The 24,112-nt window shown below is 43.2% G+C and overlaps 1 protein-coding gene across 2 annotated transcripts in view; it reads left to right on the forward strand.

Annotated features, from left to right (window-relative positions):
* SORL1 (sortilin related receptor 1) overlaps window positions 1–24,112 on the forward strand; it is a 155,839-nt gene that overhangs the window by 28,451 nt on the left and 103,276 nt on the right. For both annotated transcript variants that reach the window (XM_058289316.1, XM_023589115.3), the window contains exons 4-8: window positions 1,919–2,080; window positions 3,452–3,519; window positions 7,947–8,127; window positions 20,404–20,505; window positions 21,466–21,635. In XM_058289316.1, the coding sequence (XP_058145299.1) occupies window positions 1,919–2,080; window positions 3,452–3,519; window positions 7,947–8,127; window positions 20,404–20,505; window positions 21,466–21,635 (683 nt within the window). The remainder of the gene's footprint in view (window positions 1–1,918; window positions 2,081–3,451; window positions 3,520–7,946; window positions 8,128–20,403; window positions 20,506–21,465; window positions 21,636–24,112) is intronic.

A 24,112-nucleotide genomic window follows, 5' to 3' on the forward strand; every position in this document is an offset into this window, starting at 1 on the left:
GATGGCCACTGGGAGGTGGGGAGGGGGAATTGGGATTTGGTGGGAAGGTGTTGACAAATTCAGTTTTGGACATGGTGAAACATCTTGACACATCAAAGAGGAGATGCCAAGAGGGTAAAGAGGGCACAAAGGCAGAATGTCAGTGAGAAGTCAGGGTTAGACTAGAGATTTGAAAGTCATGGAATTTGGAAGGATAGGCCAAGTCTGTGAGCAAAGACTGGAAGAGTAACTGGAGGTGGCCTGAGAGTTGGAAGTAGAGGAAGACAAGGGAGACAGTACAGGAGAAAGGACAGAGAAGGTGAGAGAGAGGTGGGTAGAGGGTTGGGATGCTAGAGCCTCACAGAAAGCAAGCAAGGAGTGTGCTGAGTATTTAAGGCGATCAAGAGATGAGATACGTAAATGAGTCAGATAGTGCAATGGAAGACCTGTGAGTTAAATTCGGAAAAAGCAGCCTTTTTGTTTGAAGAAGAGAGGTAAGGGTTGATGATCTCTTAAGGGGTGGCCTCTAGTGTAAATGCTGCGTGCCATCTGCATCATCATTCTGCACGGTCACCCTCTAAACTTCAGGGTCTTCATTAATAAAAGAGGAGGTGACAGTCGTATCTAAAGCATTGAGTTGCCCTGAGGACTCACTGAGATAAGGCATGTAAGACTCTTAGCTCAAGGCCTGGCACATAGTGAGTGCCCTTGAAAAATGTTAGCTATTCTCACAAACAAAAATAAGTTCTCTGATGGGGCACGTAGTCCCAGACAATCATCAAATCCACACTGTGTTGATTTTTTTTTTTTTTTTTTTTTACCTTCTTTGTGCCCAAACTCTTGACCGGGAATGCTCTTTCCCTTTAGAAATTTTGCCTTCCCTCCAAGGCGCACTTCTTTCCTGGATTCATTTCTGAGCTCTCTAGCTGGAACTGACCCTCTAATCTCTGCTTTCATCAGCCCCTGTCCGTGATTTTTCACATCAAAAATCACATCACCCCGTTATCCCTGGAATTGTAATTAGTCGTGGGCGTGTCTTTCTCCCACTTTCGACAGCAAGCTACTTGAGGGGGAATATCCTGTTTTGTCATTGCTGGCATTGGCATCCGGTGTGAATATGCAGTACATGTTTAAGTTAAATTGGTCCTTTCCCCCAGAGCTCTCTTTAGGCCATAGTCACCCTCTAGCTAAGCTTGTTCAAAGTCACTCTTCCATGCAGAACAAAACAAGGCCAGAGTCACTTCCTGCTCTGCTCCAAAGTTTTACACACAACCTACATTGCTTTGGCTACAAAAATATTACAACGTTGTTAACTATATAGTCTATAAATGACATTAGTTATATTTTCCCCATGTTTTACCACATTCTTAACACCCTGTGGTAGAAGAACATGTCTGTATTTATATTTATTAACCACAGTCCTTATCTACTGCCAGAATCATTGTTACTCATTCCCAGAATTATCCTGCAGCTAACATTGATCTCCCTAGATTACCTGTCCTTTGTCTTTCTGCTTAGAGGATGCAGGACAGACAGCCGCCCTGTCTATGCACTCGTGCCCTCTTACTCTTTTCTCGGTTGAGCCAATCTGAGGAGTGGGACGTCACCATCCCAGCTGCCAGGGGCCCCCTTCTAATTGCATTGAGTGACTGTGCAAGGGTGAGATCGGTCAAGTCAGTTGAAAGGAAACAATAGAAAGACTTGGCTAGTTTCATTACCTGGTTGAACAAGACCAAGCTGTGGATTCGCCCTGGCCCGTCCCCTCGCCTCTTCTTTCCTGGGCCATGTCTGGGGTGTACCAGCATCTTTTCATTGCCGAGATGAGAAGTGAGCCCTGCACCTCTGTCGTGCTGCCACCTGGCCTGTTCTCACTCTGTCTGGGGAAGCATTGGTGGCTCTGGGCAAGCTCTACCCTGAGATTCTCTGTTTTCTCTTGCAGTACATCTTTGCAGATGCTTATGCCCAGTACATCTGGATCACATTTGACTTCTGCAAAACCATCCAAGGCTTCTCCATCCCATTCCGGGCAGCCGAGCTCCTCCTACACAGTAAGGCTGCAGACCTTCTCCTGGGTTTTGACAGGTCTCACCCCAACAAGCAGGTAAGAGAAGGTCCCCGTACACAGGACTGTGTGGGCTCCTCCAGTTTCCTACTCTGTCCTTTGAGTGACCTCCCCCTCCCCTGTCCTCACTCCTTCTCTTTCAGGCTTAGCCTTTGTAACTCCTATATCACTTACCTTGGCTAAGAAAAAATATATCCCCCTGGCACTCTCCATCTGCACCCAAGCCAGGGATCAACACCCAGCACTTGGCGGGTCCTCTTAGTTAAACATCACGTCCTTCTAGGTGCACATGTGCCTTTGTTAACTCTTGGGGTAAACCGAGACCCTGGAATTTAATCAGAGAGAGCCAGATAGGGAAGTCTGGAGTCTAAGCTCCCCTGGGACCTCTTATCAAATTTCTAGTCTACCTTTCTCATCTTCCATTTAAACATCCTGTTTTTTGCCTGCCATTTGTTTGAAGTGATCATTAACTTTGATATCTTTCCTTTGTGTGTGTATTAATATAAATGTATGCCTTTTCTCCTTTAATCCAGGTTAGGAGGAAAGAGGAGTGGTGGGGAGAGAACCTGCCTAGGATTTATATCTCAGGGCTGAACTTTTCCAAGTCAAGAATATTGGTCTGGCATAATAAACCTGTGAAACCTGTAGATCCCGTTGGATTGGATTTCTGATGAGTTTAGAATGTTTTTTTTTTTTTGCTCAATGGGACCTTGGAACATTTCCTTTTCTCTGCAGGTTGTTTAAGCAAAACATGATCTGTTTGTCTTTGCTTGCTGTAGGGAGTAACTGAAGCCTGGGCTGGGTCGGTTTACCAATATAGGTGGATTCTTGTTATTTTTGGTTTCATGCTGCTTAATACATGGTTGAAGGCCAGAGGAATCCTCAGGTGATAGCTCTGGAAGTTGGGGGGCTTTGGCAAAGATTGGCAACTTAATTACTTGTGGTCATCCCCTGTGTGTTCATTTGGTTCCTTTGATTGGTCTTGACTCTGTACTCAGCCAGTGTCTCCTCCATTCCACTTTAATCACATGGCCCATTATGGGTTCTTAAGGACCTTGTTTCCCCGCCAAGACGTGACCACTGTCATCCTTTTGTTCTTAACATCACCTCAAGGGGAGGTAGTTTTGAGTCAAATGTAATTTCTGTAATCCACAAATAGAAGACAAGTCATAATCATTTTTCTTTCCAGTTGCTACTTTGAGTCTTATTAACTCATAGGGAAGGATGCAAAGGTGGAGACTTGCCTTCCAGCTCTGCCCTTTTTTGTTTTTGGAGTAACTGAGCTGGCTTTGGAGCCCTGGGTGCTGGTTTTCCTGGACAGAGTGTTACATAAGGCGTGTGTCAGTGGGTGTGTGACAGAGATGGATCAGGCCATGTCACTAACACTGCTTGTTGCTTTGGCCTTTGCAGCTATGGAAGTCGGATGATTTTGGACAGACCTGGGTCATGATTCAGGAACATGTGAAGTCGTTTTCTTGGTAAGTTGCACCATCTAAAGAAATATTGACTTCCATCATCTCCTTTCTCCAATTCCAGCTCCTTCACTGTGGACAAACCTTCTTCCCTTACCTGAAATATGAAGTGTTTGGTTTAGGAAAGAAATTTTCCAGATCCTAGGATTAGAGCTTCAAGTGTAGAGGACTCATGAGGGGACTATGAGAAAGGAAGGTTATTTGTGAGGGAGTGAGTGAGAGCTGCATTTTTTATATCATCAGGGAAACCAGAGGTATTTTGAAGTTCTTACATGTATTATTATTTTTAGAGCATTTTATCAGAAATGGGTATTTTTCTCTCTATAAAATTCTTTCAGTTTTCATTCATTTTGTATATATGAGTGTTAAATATAAAACATGCTTGATACTTAAAGGTATAAGAAGTTGAATACTTTATATATTAGGGTCATTAAGGAAATTATAGTTTCAGGGGTAAGAAAAAGCATTCATTTAAATAACCCATAAAAGAAGCACAAAAGTAAAGACAGAGGATGAGAAGCCCGAGGAGGGACGTAATCCTTCCAGATGGGAGGATCCTAGACGGCTTCCTGGAGGAGGAGGTTCTTGATCCAGGCTGAGCACAACAGGTAGGCTATGGCCATGCAGAGATGTGCAGGAAAGAAATTCAAGGCAGAGGAATGGAAGGGCTGAAGGCACTGAAGAGACATTTTGGTGCTTGGTTGGAGAACACCAAGTCTTAATTTTGGACATGTATTGGGTTAAGGTTGGAAAGGACGTTGGCACCAGCGTGTGTGGTGCTTGATAAAGGAATCTGGACTGAATTCTCAGGCAGTGGGGAGCCATTGTGGGTTTTCGAGAAGGAGAGTGACATAAACAGGGCTGCACTTCCAGAAGTACAGCTGATTCTGATCTTGTGCTGTTACAAGATGCAGTTTGTAATCGTGAGTACATGAACTAGAACCTGTGCAGGTGAATATGGAGGACAGATTCCTAGGAATGGGCTTGCCGGGCCAGTGGGCATGTCTACCTGCTCCCTCCCTCCCTCCACATGGGTGACTAAAAGACACGCAAACTCGATTCTTCCCAAACTGACTCTATCACATCACCTCCCCAGACCACCTCCCCCCATAATCTTCCCCATTTCAGTTCATGGAAAACCCATTTTTCTGGTTGCTCAGGCCCCAAACTTTGGAATCATCATCGATTCCACCTTTGTTTCATGCTTCCCATTCAGTCTCTCAGGAAATCCTTCTGTCTCTACCTTCAGAATATATCCAGATTCTACTACTCAGCAACCACTTTACTTTGAGGCACTGCGGTGGCTCGTAGTTTCCCAGTTGGTCCTTCTGCTTCCCCTCTTGTCCTTTTGTCATCTCTTCTCAATGCCCTGCCAGAGCAGTCTTGGTAAAAACAAGGCAGATCATGTCACTTCTCTGCTCAGAAACCTTTAGTGCAGGCATTCTTAACAAGGGGACTATAAGCTTGAATTGAAATTCAAGAAAACATTGTTGTGGGGATGTCTTGGTGCGGGTGTGATATATTTATTAAATAATGTGCAGTATAGTGTGGACTTAGTAAGGGGTCTGTGGTTTTCACCTGAACTGGCAAAAGGACCTGTGGAACGAGAAAGGTTAAGGACCCCTGCTTTAATGCATCATCGTTTCTCCCAGATTAAATGCCAGGTACATTCCTACCACAGGGCCTTTGCACTGGCTGTTCCCTCTGCCTAAAACGCTCTTATTCTAGATATAATTCTTGCTTACTCCCTTACCTCATTCAAATCTTTGCTCAAGTAACACCTTCTAATTGAGGACTACCTTATTTAAAATTATAACTCTTCCCCCCTACCATTCCCATATGCACTGCCCTGCTCTATTCTTAGTACATCCTAATATACTGTTATTATGCTCATTATTTGCCTGTCTTCAGTGGAATCTCTACAAGGGCAGAGATTTTTGTCAGTTTTGTGCACTGAAATATCCCCAGTGAGTGAATCATTGAATTTATATAATAACTTTGGTAGATATTACCAGATGTTCTATAGATAGTGTTGGATTTTGCCAGCAACATAGAATAGTGCCTTTTTCCACAGCTAGTCTGCTAGGTAAGCTACTAGAGTATCTCTTAATTTGCAATTTTCTTGTTATGAATGAGTTTTAACATTTTAAAAAATCTGTTCAAGAGTCATTTCTACTTTTTTGTGTGTGACATGTCTGCCCATTTCCTTTGCCTTTTTCTATTTGATGGTCTTTTTCGTCTTGATTTCCAGGAGCTCTTTATATATTTTAAATTAGCCCCTTGTCTGTGATAGGAGATAGGTGTATTTTTGTGTGTATGCATTTATAGTTTTAGTTCCTAGATTGTCATATTTTTGACTTTCACAAGTAGTTTTATTCCTCATTATGTGCAATGGCCAAACAAAATTTAGATGCTGTTTGTGCTGCTTCTCTCTACCCTTTGGAAGAAGAATGCCTTTGCATTAGCTTTGCTTCTTTAGTAATTGAGAGCAGTAAAGAAGAAGGGGCTACTTACAGCCAAGTATCTCAAAGCACCATGTGCTTCCTTTCAACTGAGGGCGGCTTTTTCTGACTTTTTTCTTATTTTCTTTGGCTAGAGTTTGGGTAGCCTTAGTGAAATTACAACCACAGTTCTCAGGTACAACTTGACCCAAGGAATACTGTTACAGCTTTCTTGCGCTTTATTTGAGTTTAAAAGGGACAAATTACTCTTTTATCTGGTTAGGCAACCATACGTAAAAGGACAAACCATTAGGCTTACTAAATAAAGAAACTTCACGTTTGGGAATTTGTGTGCTCTAGCTTCTGCCTCAGTGCAGACATGCAGGTATTTTGGGGTAAAGGACTTGCCTATCTTATTTGAGATAGTTTCATGTCTAATGTCAGGGGATTTCAGACTATTTGCAGAGATTTTCCTTAGGAATCCCCTTCATAGGTGAGATCACAGTCTGCCCTATCACAGAATAATGGGATACATTTGTTCAATAATATCTGACAGCCTGGGAACAGTGGGAATGAGGAAAGCTGATAACGGAGGTTGTCCAGGGCTGAAGATTGGCAAGAGGGCAGTGGAGGAGCTCAGGTGGGGGGTTGCGGGGCTGATTCAAGGATGCCTCTGAAGGGTTGTCAGGAAGGCAGGTGGGGCCAGGTGGGGGCCAGTGACTGTGCCCAGAGATAGAGCAAGGAGCAGAATTTCTGAATGAGGGTAAAGGGAACAAGAAGTAGGTGTGAGTGAGCATAAGACGCGGGAGGCCAGGGGCCTGCAAAGAAGAAAAACTTGTAGGTGGAGTGGCTCTCAGAAATGAGAGGCTCAAATATTGGGCCTGTGTTTGGATAACAGAGGAGAAAATGGAGTGAAAGTTATAGATCTTTCTAGATGTTTGCTGCCATTTTTGGGTAGGAAGGAATAGTGGAAGTGAGCTGGGTCTTAAAATATCTGATAAAAGCTTCTTCCCCTCCACCTTTTTAAAAATACCCAGCAGCCTCATCCTGATTTGCATACCCTCCGGGCTAGAGGAAGTACTTTAATCAGTACTTCTAATTGTGGAAAAGAAGAGAACATGTCACCACCCACCCACTCACTGGCTTGGAACGTCCCGGTGCCCTCTTTCAGCCAGGGCGGGTGCTGGCTTCTCCACCTCCCGAGTAAGACCCCAGATTGCAGAGCGGAATTCTAGATTTCCCCAGCTGTGAAAAGAGGCTCTCTTCCCCTACCCCCTGTTTCTTAGGAGTTGGATGGACAGATGAGAGTGCATGCAGGGGACATCCCTGCACTGGGGTGCAGTGTTATGAACCCCTCGTTTCTGAAGGACATCGAGGAGATCCATATGCACAAGAAAGGGTTTGCGAAGAAGGCGCCTCTTGGGAAATGAAATTTCCCTGGTGCAGGGTGAAGCCAGGTTGCTCAGATCAGTGAAATCGACAGGGACAGACAGAAAGAGAAAGGGCAGCATCTGTTGGAAAGGTCAGGCTCCGAGGTTCAGAGGGTGGTTTCTGCTAGCGCTGCTCTTTTGGGAGAAGGAGAGTGTCTTGGGGAAGCAAACGCTCTCCTCCATTTCTTGAGGCCAGAAACCTCCTGACAGCCTCCAGCAGTCCCTTGCTGAAAGCAGTTTGTTTTTTTATTTTAGAACGTTCCACCTTTTCTTTGACTTTTTCTCTTTTTTTGTACTTCTCCATCACGGTGAGGACTTGTCTTGAGCTATATCCAGGATGCTTCGAAAACAGAAGTAACAAAAACCACTTTCCAGATAGCAATTCCTTTTCCTATACCAAGCCGAGGAGGAAGCAAGGGGATATGTCTGAGGCATAGAGACTATCATTTGTAGCTCACTATGACAGCTCTGAATTCTAGTTGATTGCCTGCATGGCTTAACCTCCGTGCTGCAAATGATTAAACATGAAGATGATAGCAGCCACTTTTTTTTATCTTCTCAGGGGAATTGATCCCTATGACAAGCCAAACACCATCTACGTCGAACGCCATGAACCCTCCGGCTACTCCACAGTTTTCCGGAGTACAGATTTTTTCCAGTCTCTGGAAAACCAGGAAGTGATCCTTGAAGAAGTGAAGGACTTTCAGCTTCGGGGCAAGTACATGTTTGCTACAAAGCCATTGGTAAGTTGAATGAGCTGAGGAATAGATGGCTTTTGGTTTTCCTTTCTGGGGTTTGTCATTTTGTGATAAAACAGATGAGTTTTCAGAAGCAGGATTGTTTTTGTTTTTGTGTTTTTTGCTTTAAAAAAATTTTTTTTAAAGGTATTTAGATTACATGAATGTTACATAAAAAATATAGGGGATTCCCATATGTCCTGTTGTCTACATTAACAATATCCTTCATTAGTGTGGTATATTCATTGGAATTGATCAACACATTTTGGGACATTGCCACTAAGCATGGATTATAGTTTACATTGTAGTTTATACTCTCACACAGTTCTGTAGGTTATGGCAAGATATATAAGATACAGTATATATACATGTCGTTGTAATGTCATTCAGGACAATTCCCAAGTCCTGAAAATGCCCCCATATTACATCTGTTTCCTTCTCCCTGACCTCAGAACCTCCAGTGACCACTGTCTCCACATCAGTGATAGAATTTCTTCCATTGCGAGACTCACAGTAAGTCTATAGTAGAGTACCAGTAAAACCACCCATAGTTCATTCCCCAGTCCTATGTGTTCTGGGATGGTGAAGCCCACTCCACCTCTAATTGAGAGGGGGCATCGGGGGGGGGCTCGACTGAAGGGTGCTGGGCATTTATGAATATTCTCAAAGAGCCTGGAAGGTTCTGGAAGACTGGGGGAGTAGAGAAGTTTAGGATACTCTTTCCAGGTGTCTCTAGGCACTAGGAATTTGGTTGTTTCCTCATAGCCAGGCATCTGTGACAAACACATTTCTTTGAAATCCCAATTAAAAGAGCAGAGAACACAGAGATTTTTTTTTTTTCCCCTTTTAATTCTACTGCCTGATTTCCTTTAAATTTAGGCCTATTTCTTTGAGTGTTTTGGACACATGTTAATTTACATGGCTAATAGAATGTGTAGTCATTGGCTAGTGGGAGTGATGCTCTAAGAAAAGCAGTAATTAAGCTTCCAGCTGTCAGTAAGGAGCTTAACTCTCCCCCTTTGGGAGAATCCTCCCCTTGATTTGATGTGTTGGAACCAGATGCTGAAATGGAGGGTTTCCTCATTTAAAACCAGTGTTGATTATTACAGGACTTGTGTTGTAACTGTATCAAATGCATTCTTTATTGCCCTTGTATATAGGAAAACAAACTGGCCTGTCTGAAAGCATTTTGGGCTACCATTCCTGGAGGGCGCTAATCTTGCATTCTTACTGGCCATTCCCTCCTTGACCGCAGGTTGTGGGTGGGCCTCTGGTAACTGGGAGGGTGCACCGCCTTCTGTCACTGTTAACCAGAGGGACTGCAATCGGATGTCATGTTATTTTCCAGTTTATCATTTATTTATGTAGGATTGGAACCAGGCCAGGTAGAAGCAGGTTATCCCTCTTGGCAGGATTCTCGGGTAGAAAGAGGACTTCCCCACCAGGGAAGGCAGGGAGTAAAGCGTGAATGAGGGAAGCAGATTTGGCCCCATGGATAGGGTGTCTGCCTACCACATGGGAGGTCCAAGGTTCAAACCTAGGGCCTCCTGACCCATGTGATGAGCTGGCAAGGAGTGCCCTGCCACGCAGGGGTGTCCCCCGCTCAAGGAGTGCTCCCCATAAGGAGAGCCACCCAGTGGGAAAAAGGTACAGCCTACCCAGGAATGGCGCCACACACACAGAGAGCTGACGCAGCAAGATGACGCAACAAAACAAGACACAGATTCTGATTGCCGCTGACAAGAATACAGGTGGGCACAGAATAACACACTGCAAATGGACAGAGAGAGCAGACAGCTGGGGGGGTGGGGGTGGGCAGGGGAGGGGAGAGAAATAAATTTTAAAAATCTTAAAAAAAAGGTTTGAATGAGAGAAGATGTGACTGGCTAAAGGCAAGAGAGTTTCCCCATCACATACCTCGCAAAATGTTTCTTAAAACCATTAACCAATGGTAGTTTTTATTCTTGCTCTCTTACACACACACACACACAGCAGCCCAAGAACACACACATCCTTAAATTTCCTTGGGCAAGGATGGGGATGAGAATTCAGGCTTAAGCATTGGTGCATTATGACATCAAATGGAGAAATGCTGTGTTAACAGTATAGTCTAAACTACAGGTTTCTGTTTTTTGTTTGTCATTTTTGTTTCAGTTCCTTGGGCCTGGATTTATTTGTGTCGTTTTAAAATTAATTAATCTGAAAGAAACTAAAATTACTTAAATGTTACATAAAAAATAAAGAGGATTCCATATGCCCCCTACCCCCCAATTTCCCACTTGAACAACATCCTTCATTGTTAGTGTGGAACATTTGTTACAATTGATGAACATGTAGTGAAGCATTGCCACTAATTGTGGGTTATGGTTTACATTATAGTTTATACTCTGTCTCGCACAATTTTGTAAGTTACGACAAAATGTATGTGACCTGTATCCATCATTGCAGTGTCATGCAGAACAATTCCAATATCTTGAAAATGCCCCCATATTATACTTTTTTTTCCTCTCCCTCCCCTCAGAACCTCTGGTGGCCCCTATCTCCACATCAGTAATAAAAGTTCTTTCATTGCTAGAATAACCGTAAGTCTACAGTAGAATAACAGTAAGTTTACTTTAGTGCATCATTCATTCCCCCATCTTAAGGATTTGGTGATGGCGATGCCTATTCTGTCTCTAATTGAGAGGGGGCTGAGATCCCATGGGGCAGATCTTTGTTCCTTGGGATGGGTGTTGTCCATCATCATCTCCTTATTAGTTGTCCTGGATGAGTCCAATGAACTGGAGAGTAGGTGTTGCAACTCTGCTGAGATTCAGGGCCCAACTGGCACATGGACAGACCAAGGATTTAAGTCTCTTGGACATACACCTGTCAACTCTAATACTAACTATAGGTTCAGATAGAAGGGGCAGAAGAACCAAGTGTAGGGAAACCACAAATGAGTCTAGCTCTGTCACACTGGAGAGCATAAGTTCCAAGGTAAGGTCCTCTGGCAGGGCGCCAGACTCCTGAGCTGTCTGTCCTGCCCACAGTGTCTGGATGTCCCTAGAGCCCTCAGGAGCCCAGCTATCTGAGGCAGTATTCACTGTGGCATTCAGTGAGATCCTGCTGAGACGTTCATAAGCATAACCTCTGGAATGACCTCCCAACTCACTTTGAAATCTCTTAGCCATAAGAATTCATTTGTATTTATCATTTATCCCTTACGGTCAAAGTTTTTTATCCAGGTACATTGCTAGTTGGCGCTTGGCAATAATCTCTCGGTGTCAGGGTGTTTGTATGATTTTAATTTCCCAATTCTAAGACCCTGAGCCCTAGATACGTCCTTGTTGCCTGGGTTTAAGGCTGGAGAGGACAGCTGTTGTGCATTTCTTTTAATCCCATTATTCCTGTATCTCTCACCAAGAATTTAATCCCAGTTAGAACTTCTTGTGCTCCCCATTTATTCTCTAGACATAGCTGCTTTACACCTCATCTGTGGTGAGCATTTTAATTATTACTGGCCAGTAGTAAGACAGGGGCCATGTCTTAATCATCACTGATAAGAGTGCCCAGTGTCTGGTACAGTGCTTTGTACATAGCAGATATTTTTGTTTTTGTTGTTCTTGTCCCAGGCTATACACTTCATATATTGTGTGTCCATAACCACAGATTGACCATTATTTCTTATGCGTTTTCATTTTAGAACCTTGCAGCTTTCGGGATTTTTTTTTTTTTTTTTTTTTTTTTTTTTGGCATTCGACCGTTTATAATGTGTCTGGGTGTACCTATCTTTAAATTTATCTTGTTTCGAGTTTATTGGATTTCTTAGATTTGTATATTCATGTCTTTCCTTATATTTGTGAAGTTTTCTGCCATTATTTCTTTGAACAGTCCTTCTGCCCCTTTCTTTCTGCTCATTCTGGATTTTTCATAATGCGTGTATTGGTATGCTTGATGGTATCGCATAGCTAACTTAGGCACTGTTCACCTTTTCCCATTCCTTTTTCTTTTTCCTCTCAGCCTGAACAATTTCAATTTTCTTACCTTCAGGTTCACTTAGCCTTTCTTTTGCCAGTTCTAATCAAATTTGGAACCCCTCTATCCCTAGAGGGGATAATTTCTTTTTCTGTGATCTTCAGCTGTAGTTGATACTTTTACAAGATTTTTATCTTTAGTGACATTTTCTTTATGTTCATCTGCTTTTTTCCTGACTTCCTTTAGTTCTTTGTACATGTATTCCTTTAGCTCTTTGAGCATATTTAAGACTGTTTAAAGTCTTTGTTTGATATGTCCAAAGTCTCGTTTTCTTTGTTGATGGTTTCTTTTAGATAATTCTTTTTTTCCTTCGCCTCCCCCTCCCCTGCCCGTTCCCCCACCCTGCCGTTTTTGCTGTCTGTGTCCATTCCCTGTGTGATTTTCTGTATCTGTTTCTCTCTTTGTCTTCTCATCTTTCTCCTCTAAGATTCACTGGGATTCGATCCTGGGGACCTCTGATGTGGAGAGAGGTTCCCTGTCAGTTGTGCCACCTCAGTTCCTGGTCTCTGCTGTGCTTCACCTTGACTCCCCTTCGTTTCTCTCTTGTTGCATGACTTGTGTGGGCACTGGCTCACCGTGCAGGCACTCAGTTTGCTGCGCAGGCTCTGGTTTGATGTGTGGGCACTACATGGGCACTTGGCTTGCCACATGGACACTTGCATGGGCACTCTGCTCACCGTGCCATGCAAGCACTTGCGTGGGTATTTGGCTCACCACGTGGGCACTCAGCTTGCTGTGCGGGCACCCACATGGGCACTTCTCTCACCACATGGGCCTGTGGCTCACTATGCGGGCGCTCTGCTCACCACTCAGACACTGGCTTGCTGCATGGGTACTGGCTTACCAGGCGGCCACTCACATGGGCCCTCGGCTCGCCACATTGACACTCTCGCAGGCACCTAGTTCACCATGCGGGCACTTGGCTCACCACATGGGCACTTGACTTGCCACGTGGGCACTCGACTCACTGCATGGGCACTCGGCTCACTGTGTGGGCACTTGGCTCACCATGGAAGCACTTGGCTTGCCATGCGGGCACTGGCTTGCTGCACAGGCATGCTTTCTCTTCTTCTTTTTCACCAGGAGGCCCCAAGGATTGAACCCAGGTCCTCCCGTATGGTAGGTGGGGGCCGTATCAGTTGAGCCACATCCAATTCCCCGTTGATGGTTTCTGATGTTTTATCTTGTTTCTATGGATGAACAGTCATTTCTTTTTCTTTGTTTTCCTTGTAATCTTTTGTTTCACATTGTACTTTTTTTTTTTTAAGATTTATTGTTATTTTTATTTATTTCTCTCCCCTTCCCCCCCACCCCAGTTGTCTGTTCTCTGTGTCCATTTGCTGCGTGTTCTTCTTTTTGTCCAATTCTGTTGTTGTCAGTGGCATGGGAATCTGTGTCTCTTTTTGTTGCGTCATCTTGCTGTGTCAGCTTTCCGTGTGTGTGGCACCATTCCTGGGCAGGCTGAACTTCTTTCACGCTGGGCAGCTCTCCTCATGGGGCCCACTCGTTGCGTGTGGGGCTCCCCTATGCGGGGGACACTCCTGTGTGGCACAGCACTCCTTGCGTGCATCAGCACTGCGTGTGGGCCAGCTGCACATGGGTCAAGGACCTCCCTGTGGTTTGAACTGCGGACCTCCCATGTGGTAGACGGATGCCCTATCCACTGGGCCAAGTCCGCTTTCCTTAATATTTTAATGTGTTAACTCTGGAATTTAGTCCCTGAGCTCTCTGTTCCTCAAGTTTGTATCCACCTAGTGATAGGACAGAGGTTTACTTGAATGCCAGGAACTAACAAAAAAATCAAGTAAAAAATAACTTTCACAGTCTTTGCAAATTGTCTGTGTGTTGGTTGATGCGCTCCGTTGGAGCTTAGCCCTTTTCCTAATGAACTTGAAGATCAGCTGATGAAAAAATGGGGTCCTTGTCACTCTTGTCTGAACATGCTTCTTGTCTTAGGCATGTGCTTATAGCCTAATGAATTCCCCTGTTTGCAGGGGAAATTAAGTAAACTTCAAGTGGAGAGTGCAGACAGCCTTGACTTGTTATTGTTCTAGGAGAAATAATTTCGTTTTTTCACTATTAAGTGTGATGTTAGCTTTGGATTTTTTGTACATGGTCTTTATCACATTGAGAAATTTCCTTTCTATTCCTTGTTGCGTGTTTGGATCCTGAAAGGGTGTTCAATATGCCAGATGCTTTTCTTGCATCTGTTGAGCTGCTCATGTGGTTTTTTTTCTTTTATTCTATTAATACGCAGTATTAACTTGATAGATTTTGATATGTTAAACTAACCTTGCCTTGCTGGGATAAATCCCAATTATCATGGTGTATAAGCCTTTTCATAAGTTGCTGGATTTGGTTCTTTACATTTTCTTGATGACTCCAAATTCATAAGGAATGTTGGTTTGTAGTTTTCTTATGATGCGTTTGTCTGGTTGTGGTATCAAGATATAGCAGGCTTTATAGAGTGAGCAAGGTGGGGAGTGTTCCTTCCTTTTGCAAGATTTATGACATTAAATGTGTTGTAGAATTCACCAGTGATGTACTCTGGGCCTGGACTTCAATTTTGGCGAAAATTTTTTGGTTATTATTTCAGTCTCTAATTGTTATAGTCCAGTCATATTTTTAATTTCTTTTTGAGTCATTTTAAGTAGTTCACGTCTTTCTTGGAATTTGTCAATTTCATCTAGGTTATCTAATGTTCAATTTTTCATAGTATTCACTTACAATCCTTTCCAATTTTATAAGGGCACTGGTTGTAGTCCCTCTTTCATTTTTTTTTTTTTTTAAGGCGGTACCAGGGATTGAACCCAGAACCTCGTACATGGGAATGAGTGCTCAACCACTGAGCTACATCCACTTCCCCCTCTTCCATTTTTGATCTTAGCAATTTCTGTCTTCTTTTTTGATTTTTTGGTTAGTCTAGATTTGTCATTTTTATCTTTTTGTTAACCAACTTTTGGTTTTGTTGGTTTTCTCTTATTTTAAATTCTGCATTTCATCAATTTATGGTCTAATTTTTATTATTTCCTTCTACTTTCCTTAGGTTTAGTTTGCTCTTATTTTCATCATCTTAATGAGGAACATTAAGTTACTGGTTTGAGACCTTTCTTCCTTTTTAAGATAGGCATTTTTACCCTAAGTACTGTAAGTACTGCATCCCATAATTTTCATGTGTCATATATTCATTTTCATTAATCTCAAAGTATTTTGTAATTACCTTCATTATTTCATTTTCACGTACAGTTATTTAGAAATACTTCATTACATTTTCATGTATTTGTAACATACTCAAATTCTCTTCTATTACTGATTTCTAATTTCATTCTCTGGTGTTCAGAGAACATACTTTGTATGGTTTCTATCCCTTTAAGTCTACTGAGGCTTGTTTTATGGCCTAGCATGTGGTCTATCATGGAGAATGTTTAACATATTTTGAGAAGAATGTGTGTTCTGCTCTGTTGGGTGTTGTTGGTTGATGTGTCATTCAAGCCTTCTAATTTCTCTTTGATTTTCTGCCTAGTTACTTCTTTAATTGAAAGAAAAGTATTGAAGTCCTAAACTATGATTATTGAATTCTGTTTTTTCCTTCAGTTCTGTCAGGTTTTTTGCGTCATGAATTTGGAGCGCTCTTGGTAGGTGCTTATAATTTTTTTTCCTTTCCTGATTGACCTTTTATCATTATAAAATGTCCTTCTTTGTCTCTAGCAACAAAATTTGTCTTAAAAATCTATTTTGTGTGAATTTAGTATATCTTGTGGATGGTGTTCGCATAAACCATGTCTATCCTTTTACTTTCAGTTTATTTGTGTTTTGAATTTAAAGTTTGTCTCTTGTAAACAGTATATAGTTGTATCATGTTTTTATCCATTCTCCTAAAATCCCTGTCTTTTTACTAGTATTTAATCCATTTAAATTTAATGTAATTACTGATAAAGTAGCATTTACATATGTCATTCTGTCAATTACTTTCTGTATACCTTTGTCGTTCCTCTGTTCCTCCAGTACTTCTTTTGTTTGTGTTAAATAGATATTTTATAGTGTATCATTTTAATTCCCTTGTAGTCTTTTTTGCTGTCTGTGTCCATTTGCTGTTGTGATCCTTTGCATCTGTTTCCTTTTTTGTCTTTTCTTGTTTTCTCCACTGGGATTTGATCCTGGGGACCTCTGATGTGGGAGAGAGGTTCCTTGTCACTTGTGCCACCTCAGTTCCTGGTTTCTGCTGCGTCTCGCTTTGACTCTCCCTTGCTGTTCTCTTTTGTTGTGTCATCATCTTGCTCTGTCCCTTGCTACATGGGCCTGGGTTGCCATGTGGGCACATCTTTACCAGGAGGCCCCAGGGATCGAACCCGGCTCCCATGTGGTAGACGGAAGCCCAATCGCTTGAGCCACATTCGCCTCCTAGTTTTTTCCTAACTATATATTTTTTAGTTAGTTTTTGGTGGCCCTGAGGATTAGAGTTAACATATCAACTAATAAAATCTAGTTTGGATCAGAGGTGACCTAATTTTGATTGTATACAAAGGCTTTACTCCAATATAGCTCTGTTGTCTTCCCCCTCCTTTGAGCTGTTGTCGTGCAAATTATATCTTTATAAGTTGTAAGCTCATCAGTACAGTTTTGCGATTATTGTTTATGAAGTTGTCTTTCAAGTCAGATGGGAGAAGAAAAGAATTACAATAAAACATATCTTTATGATATCTTTTATATTTGAATATGTTGTTACCTTTACAGGGGCTCTTTACTTCTTCATGTAGACCTTCTCTAGAATCCTTTCATTTAAGCCTGAAAGACTCTTTAGGATTTCTTGGTGGGCAGCTGTGCTAGTGACAGATTCTCTGTTTTTGTTTGTCTGGGTAAGTATTTCTCCTTTGTTTTTGAAGGATATTTTTGTTCAATCCTTGCTTGACAGTCTTTTTGTTTCAGAACTTTGAATATGGTATCTGATTGCCTTCTGGACTACCTGGGTTCTGATGAGAATAGAGAGATTAATCTCTCTATTGTATTGAGGACCTCTTGTTTATGATGATGAGTAACCTTTTTCTTGCTGCTTAGAAGGTTATCTTTTTATCTTTGGCTTTTAACAGTTTGACTATGATGTTGTTAGGTGTGAATCTCTGATTTTATCTTTGAGGATTTTATTGAGCTTCCGGAATGTGCATATTAATGTTTTCCACCAAATTTTAGAGATTCCCCCCCCCCCCCCCCCCCAGATATTCTTTCTGCCTTTTTTCCTCTCTCCTCTTTTTCTGGGATTCCTGTTAAGCATATTCTTGTACACTTGACTGAGTTCCCTAACTCTCTGAGGCTCTGTTCAGTTTTAGAATTCTTTTTTCTTTCTGTTCCTCAGACTGTATAATAACAATTGGCTATCTTCAAGTTTCCTGATTCTCTCGAATATCAGTTCAAATCTGCTCTGGAGCCCCTTTAGCAAAATGTTTTGTTTTAGTTATTATACTTTTCAATTCAGAATTTCTAATTGTTTTTTTTAATAATTTCTATTCCTTTATTGTTTTTGATGAGACAGTGTTCTCATACTTTCCTTTAATGCTTTAGATAATGGTTTCCTTTAGTTCTTTGAATGTATTTATAATAGCTGGTTTTAAGTCTTTGCCAGGTAAATCCAACATCTCGGCTTCCTCAGGGACAGTTTCTGTTAATTGCTTTTTTTCTTCTGTTGAAAAGTGGAAAATTTAAATAACGTAATGTGGAAATCCCAAAATCAGATTTCCCCACCCCTTGAATTTATTTTTGCTGTTTTCCTCTTTGCTATTTGGTTATTGAGTTTCCTTTGCTAATTCTCCAAATTTTATATTCTTTAATGTATGCCGCTACTGAGGTCTCTGTTAAGTTTGCCTAGTGGTCAGCTCATAATTGCGCAGGTTTCCCTCAGTGAGTTGAATCAGTAAGTCTTTGTGGAGGGACTCTATATGCGTGTGTGGAGTGTGTCTTCAGTGTTCCCTCAGTTTGCACTCTGCCTTAGCCTTCACTTCCTGCTTGTGCAAAGTCTCAAGGTCAGCCAGAGGTGAGAGATTAGCTGCTTCTCAGCTCATTCTGGAACATGCTCGCAGTACTTAGGTTCATGGCCTTCTAGATCCCCAGGGGTATTTTTAAAGTCTCCATGGACATCTTATTTTCTAGTTTTCCCTTTAAATTTTTTAGTCTTTTGTTAGACCCAGCTGGAAATCCTGCCTCAGCAGGTATGATGTTAAACCATCGCCAGTTTTTGCTCTTTGTTTTCCACACGGGGCAGAGTCAACTCTGAGTCAGGTTCTATGATGACAGGACCTGAGAATACAGCTTTCCAGGAAGTTACCAGGTAGGTCAAGTAATGTCAGTAATCTGGGGATGGGTGTTTTGGGAGCTTGAGAGCTGCTCTGCCCTTTCCAGTGGCTGCTAGGCTGCTGGTTTTTACAGCTCTTGTACTTTTGAGGCTGTTGGTTTTCAGGGAGAGGGAGATAGGGTACGGGCAAGTTGAAACATCAAATGATTAACTTAACAGTTCTTCAGTGAGTGTTCCTTGGATTGCTGCAAATCTTTAATTTTCAGAATTCTGAAAAAGTAGGTTTGAGATTTTTTTTTCAGTGTTCTTGTTGCTTTTACGGATGAGCAGATTTTGTGAGTTCCTAACTCTGCTATTTCATAAGTGCTTCCCAATGAATAGTAACTTTGTAAACTTTTCATTGTTGAGATTTTCAAATTTGCACATTAGAAATGCTAATTCTAATATCCCCTCCCCAGGTACTCGCCTCCATCTTCGACATTACCTGTGTTTGCCGATCTCTTTTTCAGCTTCTTACCTGTACAGTTCCCCTCCCCTGGAATATTTTGAAGTATATCCCAGAAGGCATGTCATTTTGTCTGTACATATTTTAGTCTAAACAACGTTTATGTGGGTGATGATGTTTTGCTGAAACTTCGTTACTGCTCCAGAGGACGGTGTGGCAGGGAGCACTGCAGCCTAGGTGTCCCTGAGCCCAGGCACCCTGGGGTGCCTCGAGTCTCCCACCAATTTTGTCTAACGCGAGCTGCCGTGAACTACAAAACCTTATAGTTTATTAAGAAAAGTACCAGGGCCTTGCAGTACATCAACCATCAGTCGAGATCCATAATTTAGTTATTAGCCATTTTCTTGCGGGTAGTAAAATAATGCAGTCGCTCTTTGTAAGAAGACATAGGGATGATCTGGAATTGCATAGGTTTAGGAAGAATTCTCCCAGAAGACAGTGAAGTGGGTGGGTTTTGAGGCTTTTTAAGACCTTGGTGTTCTGTGAATTTGCATTTAAGGGGTAAGACTGGCCTTGGTATATGTTCTCAACACTCAGGTCTCCCAGCAGAAATTATTATGAACTTTAAATTTTTGGTAGGCCTGGGTATCACTGAGAAATGGGTCCTTTCTAAGCTACAATCACAGTTGGAAGTGGTGAGAATATATAAAGCAGAAAAATGGGTATTTCATTAATAGCTTTGTATTCTGATAAATTCATAAGGCTTTATATCTGTATCGGGTAACTTAAACTAGTCATAGGACCTTTATATATAGCTATAAAAATATATTGACTTGAGGGCTTTTGAAATTTGTGTGTAATGATTTTGCTGGGAGCTCTTCTTGCAGCCCGACAATACAATTTTGCATTTTAAATAGATTTATCATGTCTAGTGGCCCCATACTGAGAGTAAGCCACTATCATGGTTTTTAGGGCACTGTTTTGGAAAGGAAGTCTTTTACATCTCTGTACCTGGATTCTTTACAACAAAGTACTTTTAACCGTTTGTTCAATGATGGTTTGAATATGTATCCTGCACAGTGAATCAAAAGTAACTTTGTGTTCATCATCTTGGGCTTCACCTAGTATTTATTGGACATAAATGACCACAAGGTATTTGTTGCTGTATTACAATTTAGATAAATTGGTATGCTTTCTATGCTACAGGAATTTGTAATTCATAATAGTAGCCTCACCCCACAACGCTCTCCCTTTTGCTTTTTCTGCTTAAGCATGGACAGCCTCTAGTCCCTTTCCCAAGCCCTCTTGCAATTCTTGTCTGGAGTACCTGGTATATTGCAGACCAGTGTCTAGGATGAAACAGCCTAGTCCAAGTTGTCCAGCGATGGCAGACATTGCAGAAATGTGAATTTGAGGCCACCTTCTCTGTTTTGTGTTTTCAGTAGAATCGGAGTCATCTGACTTTTCCGGTTCCTTTTTGCTTGTTTTGAGTGGCTTCATGTGGCACTATTAATTTTTTCTCCATCTCCTTTGGCAGCATCTCTTGGGCAGTCACCTGCGGTCTTCTGTGCAGCTCTGGGTGTCCTTTGGCCGGAAGCCCATGCAGGCAGCCCAGTTTGTCAGCCGGCATCTTGTTAATGTGAGTGGGTTCGACTCGGGGGTGGGAAGAAGTGTTCACGGTCCCCATTGCAGGGGTCAGAGGAAGGTCCTACTGGGTCCCTTTCCAGAGATTTCTCTGGAGAGAGTCATTATGCTTTGGGCCTCTTGTTCTGTTGTTATTCTCACTTCACTGTTTGAAGTGGCTCTGAACGGGAGCCTTAACTGGCTGTAAGTGGAGAAGGATTGGCAGAGAGTTTTGGAGCCAGAGAGCGTGGGCTCAGGGTGCTGAGGGAATGGAACTGGGTCACAGCAGCAGGTATTTATGAAGTACATGGCTAGTTTCCAAAAGGGGGGAAGGTTTGGGTCCTACCTTTTAGAAACCCAGGCATTAGAGAGACCAAAAACTGAGCAAAGGATAAAACCATATAGAGACAAATGCTTTAGAGAGCGATAGGAGAGGTCAGGGTGGGTTGGGGTATCAGAGAAGTGACACTTGGGGGACGTGGCATTTGAAGACCTTGACATTAGCAGTTAGTTTGGTCGAAAGTTAGTAGCTCAGAGGGGCATGTGACATAGAGCACACCTTTCAGTTTTTACTTTTTATGGGTTCTGCCATCCTTTAGTCATTTTAGGGGAAATAAAGGAAGTGCATTGACGATTAATCTGCATCGTGCTTTATAGTAATGTGGGGCATGCTGGAAAAAAGACGGCAATATTATGAACTAAAACGAGATTTTTAGCTCATTAATGGCGCTCAGTGACCCACTCTTACTTTGCACCCCATTTCCAACTAAGGGGTCTGCTCTAGCTGCAGACCAGCCTCAGGTTCTCCAAGGGAAAACTTTGAAAGCTTCCTTGCTAAGAGCGGGGAGCTTTCTGGGGCTTCAGGTCCATGTTCACCCCTGGGACACTTTGATGTCCTTGCTCTAGTGTGTCTAGGGAAAGCCCACAGGCATATGTGTTTGCTGACATGCATGTTTTTTGACTTTTGATTCCAAAGGAGTATTACATCGCAGATGCCTCGGAGGACCAGGTGTTTGTATGTGTCAGTCATAGTAACAACCGCACCAATTTGTACATCTCGGAAGCAGAGGGGCTAAAGTTCTCCCTGTCCCTGGAGAACGTGCTATATTACAGCCCAGGAGGAGCCGGCAGTGACACCTTGGTGAGGTAAGGAGCCCTGACCCCAACGCCACTTGTTTTGTGCATCTCAACCAGCAACCTCTAGCTTGGTGGCTTTCAGCATGAGCTGCCCATCTGGACTCACTGGGGGAGTTTAAAAACCCTGAGGCCTCAAGGTCTGGGTCACATGCCCAGAGAGGATTGGTTTGAGATATGGCCTGGGCATTGGGATTTAAAAAGCTCCCCAGGGGATTGTCCTCTGCAGCCAAAGCTGGGGACATTTCGGATCACTCCCACCCTCTTGACCACTTACTCATTCCGTGACCTGACTTTGCGGCCTCTGGGCCACTTGTGCAAAAGAGTGCTTGGAGAACGTCATCGAATGAGAACAAGCTGGCATCTTTCTTCTGTGATGGCTCTCGTTACCACCAAGTACAATACAGCTGCCAAATGGCGCAGATTAATTGGCTCCCTGACTCCTTGTTCTCCTAAGTTTTCCAGTGTGTTCATTCTCTAGGAAAGACACCAACGTCAGTGATTCTTTATCAGTAAATCTCAGTGCCGGAGCTGTTTTCCAGTCCCAAGGATGGGGGTTCTCTGAGCCACAGCCCCATCAAGGGGGCTGGGGGAGGCACGGATTCAGGAGGGAGGGTGCATTCTGATGATCCATCTGGTCCTCCGAGTCTGTTTGTTCCCCTTTGCGGTGTGACATGCCAGCCTTTTGTGGGGTGCGGCTGTGATCAGGATTACTCTGTGCAGGGGAAGAAACGTCTGCATGAAGCTGAAGGTCTGGGAATGAGGTCAGGCACTGAGGCCATGACTGCAGGCCAGAGGGAATGGCCTTGCTGTCCCGCTGCCCCCCAACCCCACACCAGTGATTCAATCCGTCCTCGGTCCCTTCAATACATATGCTACTGCTGCGTGCCAGGTGGTGTTCCAGAATGGATACAGCAGTGAAAGATCCAAACAAAGCTCCTGTTCCATGCAGCCAGTGTTCTAGTTGGGGGGAAAACAATATCAACTCATATATCTTCTGCCTGGTAATGGTGAGCACCAGGAAGAAAATATAGCAAATAATAGGACGGGGGATAGCAAGGGCTTTATTTTATGGGGCCTGGTCATGAAAGACCACTCAGGGAGGGTGATACCTGAGCAGGTGTCTGAGTTATAGGTGGGGGTAGAAGGGGCTTGCAGATGCCTTGGAAGACAGCCCTCCAGGTGGGGGGAACGGCAGGCACGGTGACTCTGATGCGGGGCTGTGTTTTTGGAGCAGCGAGCAGGCTGGCATTCTGGATGGCTGAAGGAGGGGAGAGAGCAGTCAGGGAAGACCCAGGAGAGCAGAGGGCTCAGATTGCAGGTGGCCTTCTAGGGTACGTAAAGGTCTTTGTTTTTCTGCTAAGGGAGATGGAGGGTTTTGACCAGAAGGTGACCATCATCTGACTTGCCCTGTTAATTTTTTTTTAGCCTTTAAAAAACTGTGATTTGCATTATATAAAGGAATATACAAAGCCTAACTGTGTACAGTGTTATAAATAATTATTAGTCAACACCCATGTGACTTATCTTTTAAGGAAGTTATCCTTGGTGTCGTGTGGAGATTAGACTAAGGGGATGGGGATAGACACTGGGAGACTACTTCTGAAAGTACTGCAAAAATCGAGGCTGGAAGGAATTGATGGCAACTGGGTGGTAGCTTTGAAAATGGTAAGAACGGTCATAGTTTGGATACTTTAAAATAAAGCCAAGGGATTTGCTGATAGATTGGACGTGGGATGTGAGAGAAGCAGCAGCCAGACGACCCACGGCTTGACTGAGCAGCTGGTAGGAGGCTTGCCACTGAGTCAGGGAGGGATGGGCCAGGGGGAGCAGTAGGGAAAAGACGGAGATTTTGAACTTATTAGGGTAGATAACCCTGTTATATCTACAAGGACACCTTTCTGCCTGGGCTCTTCTGTTTTCTTCTTCAGAGATGCTGCCATCTTTTAATCTGTAATTTCAAAATGAAAATTAAAATCATGAGCCATGATCTCACCGGCCTTTCGCCTGACCCTATTTAAAAAAATAATAATTTATTCGCCTCCACCCCTGTTGTTTGGTGCTCGCTGCCTGCTCTCTGGGTCCATTTGCTGTGCTTTCTTCTGTATCTGCTTGTCTTCTTTAGGCAACACTGGGAATCGATCCTGGGACCTTTTGGAGTGGGAGAGAGGTGCTCAATCTCTTGCACCACCTCAGCTCTCTGGTCTGCTGTGTCTCTTATGGTCTCCCCTCTGTGTCTCTTTTTGTTGCATCATCTTGCTGTGCCAGCTTTCCGTGTGGGCCAGCACGCCATACGGGCCAACACTCAGATGTGGCCAGTACTCCTGTGTGGACCAGCACTCCACATGGGTCAGCTCTCCGCTTGGGCCAGTTCTCCACGCAGGCCAGCTCGCCTTCACCAGGAGGCCCCAGGAACTGAACCCTGAATCTCCTATATGGTAGGCGGGAGCCCAGTTGCTTGAGCCACATCTGCTTCCCTCACCTGACTC

This window comes from Dasypus novemcinctus, chromosome 27, assembly GCF_030445035.2.
Source record: "Dasypus novemcinctus isolate mDasNov1 chromosome 27, mDasNov1.1.hap2, whole genome shotgun sequence".
In the NCBI taxonomy this organism is placed as follows: domain Eukaryota; kingdom Metazoa; phylum Chordata; class Mammalia; order Cingulata; family Dasypodidae; genus Dasypus; species Dasypus novemcinctus.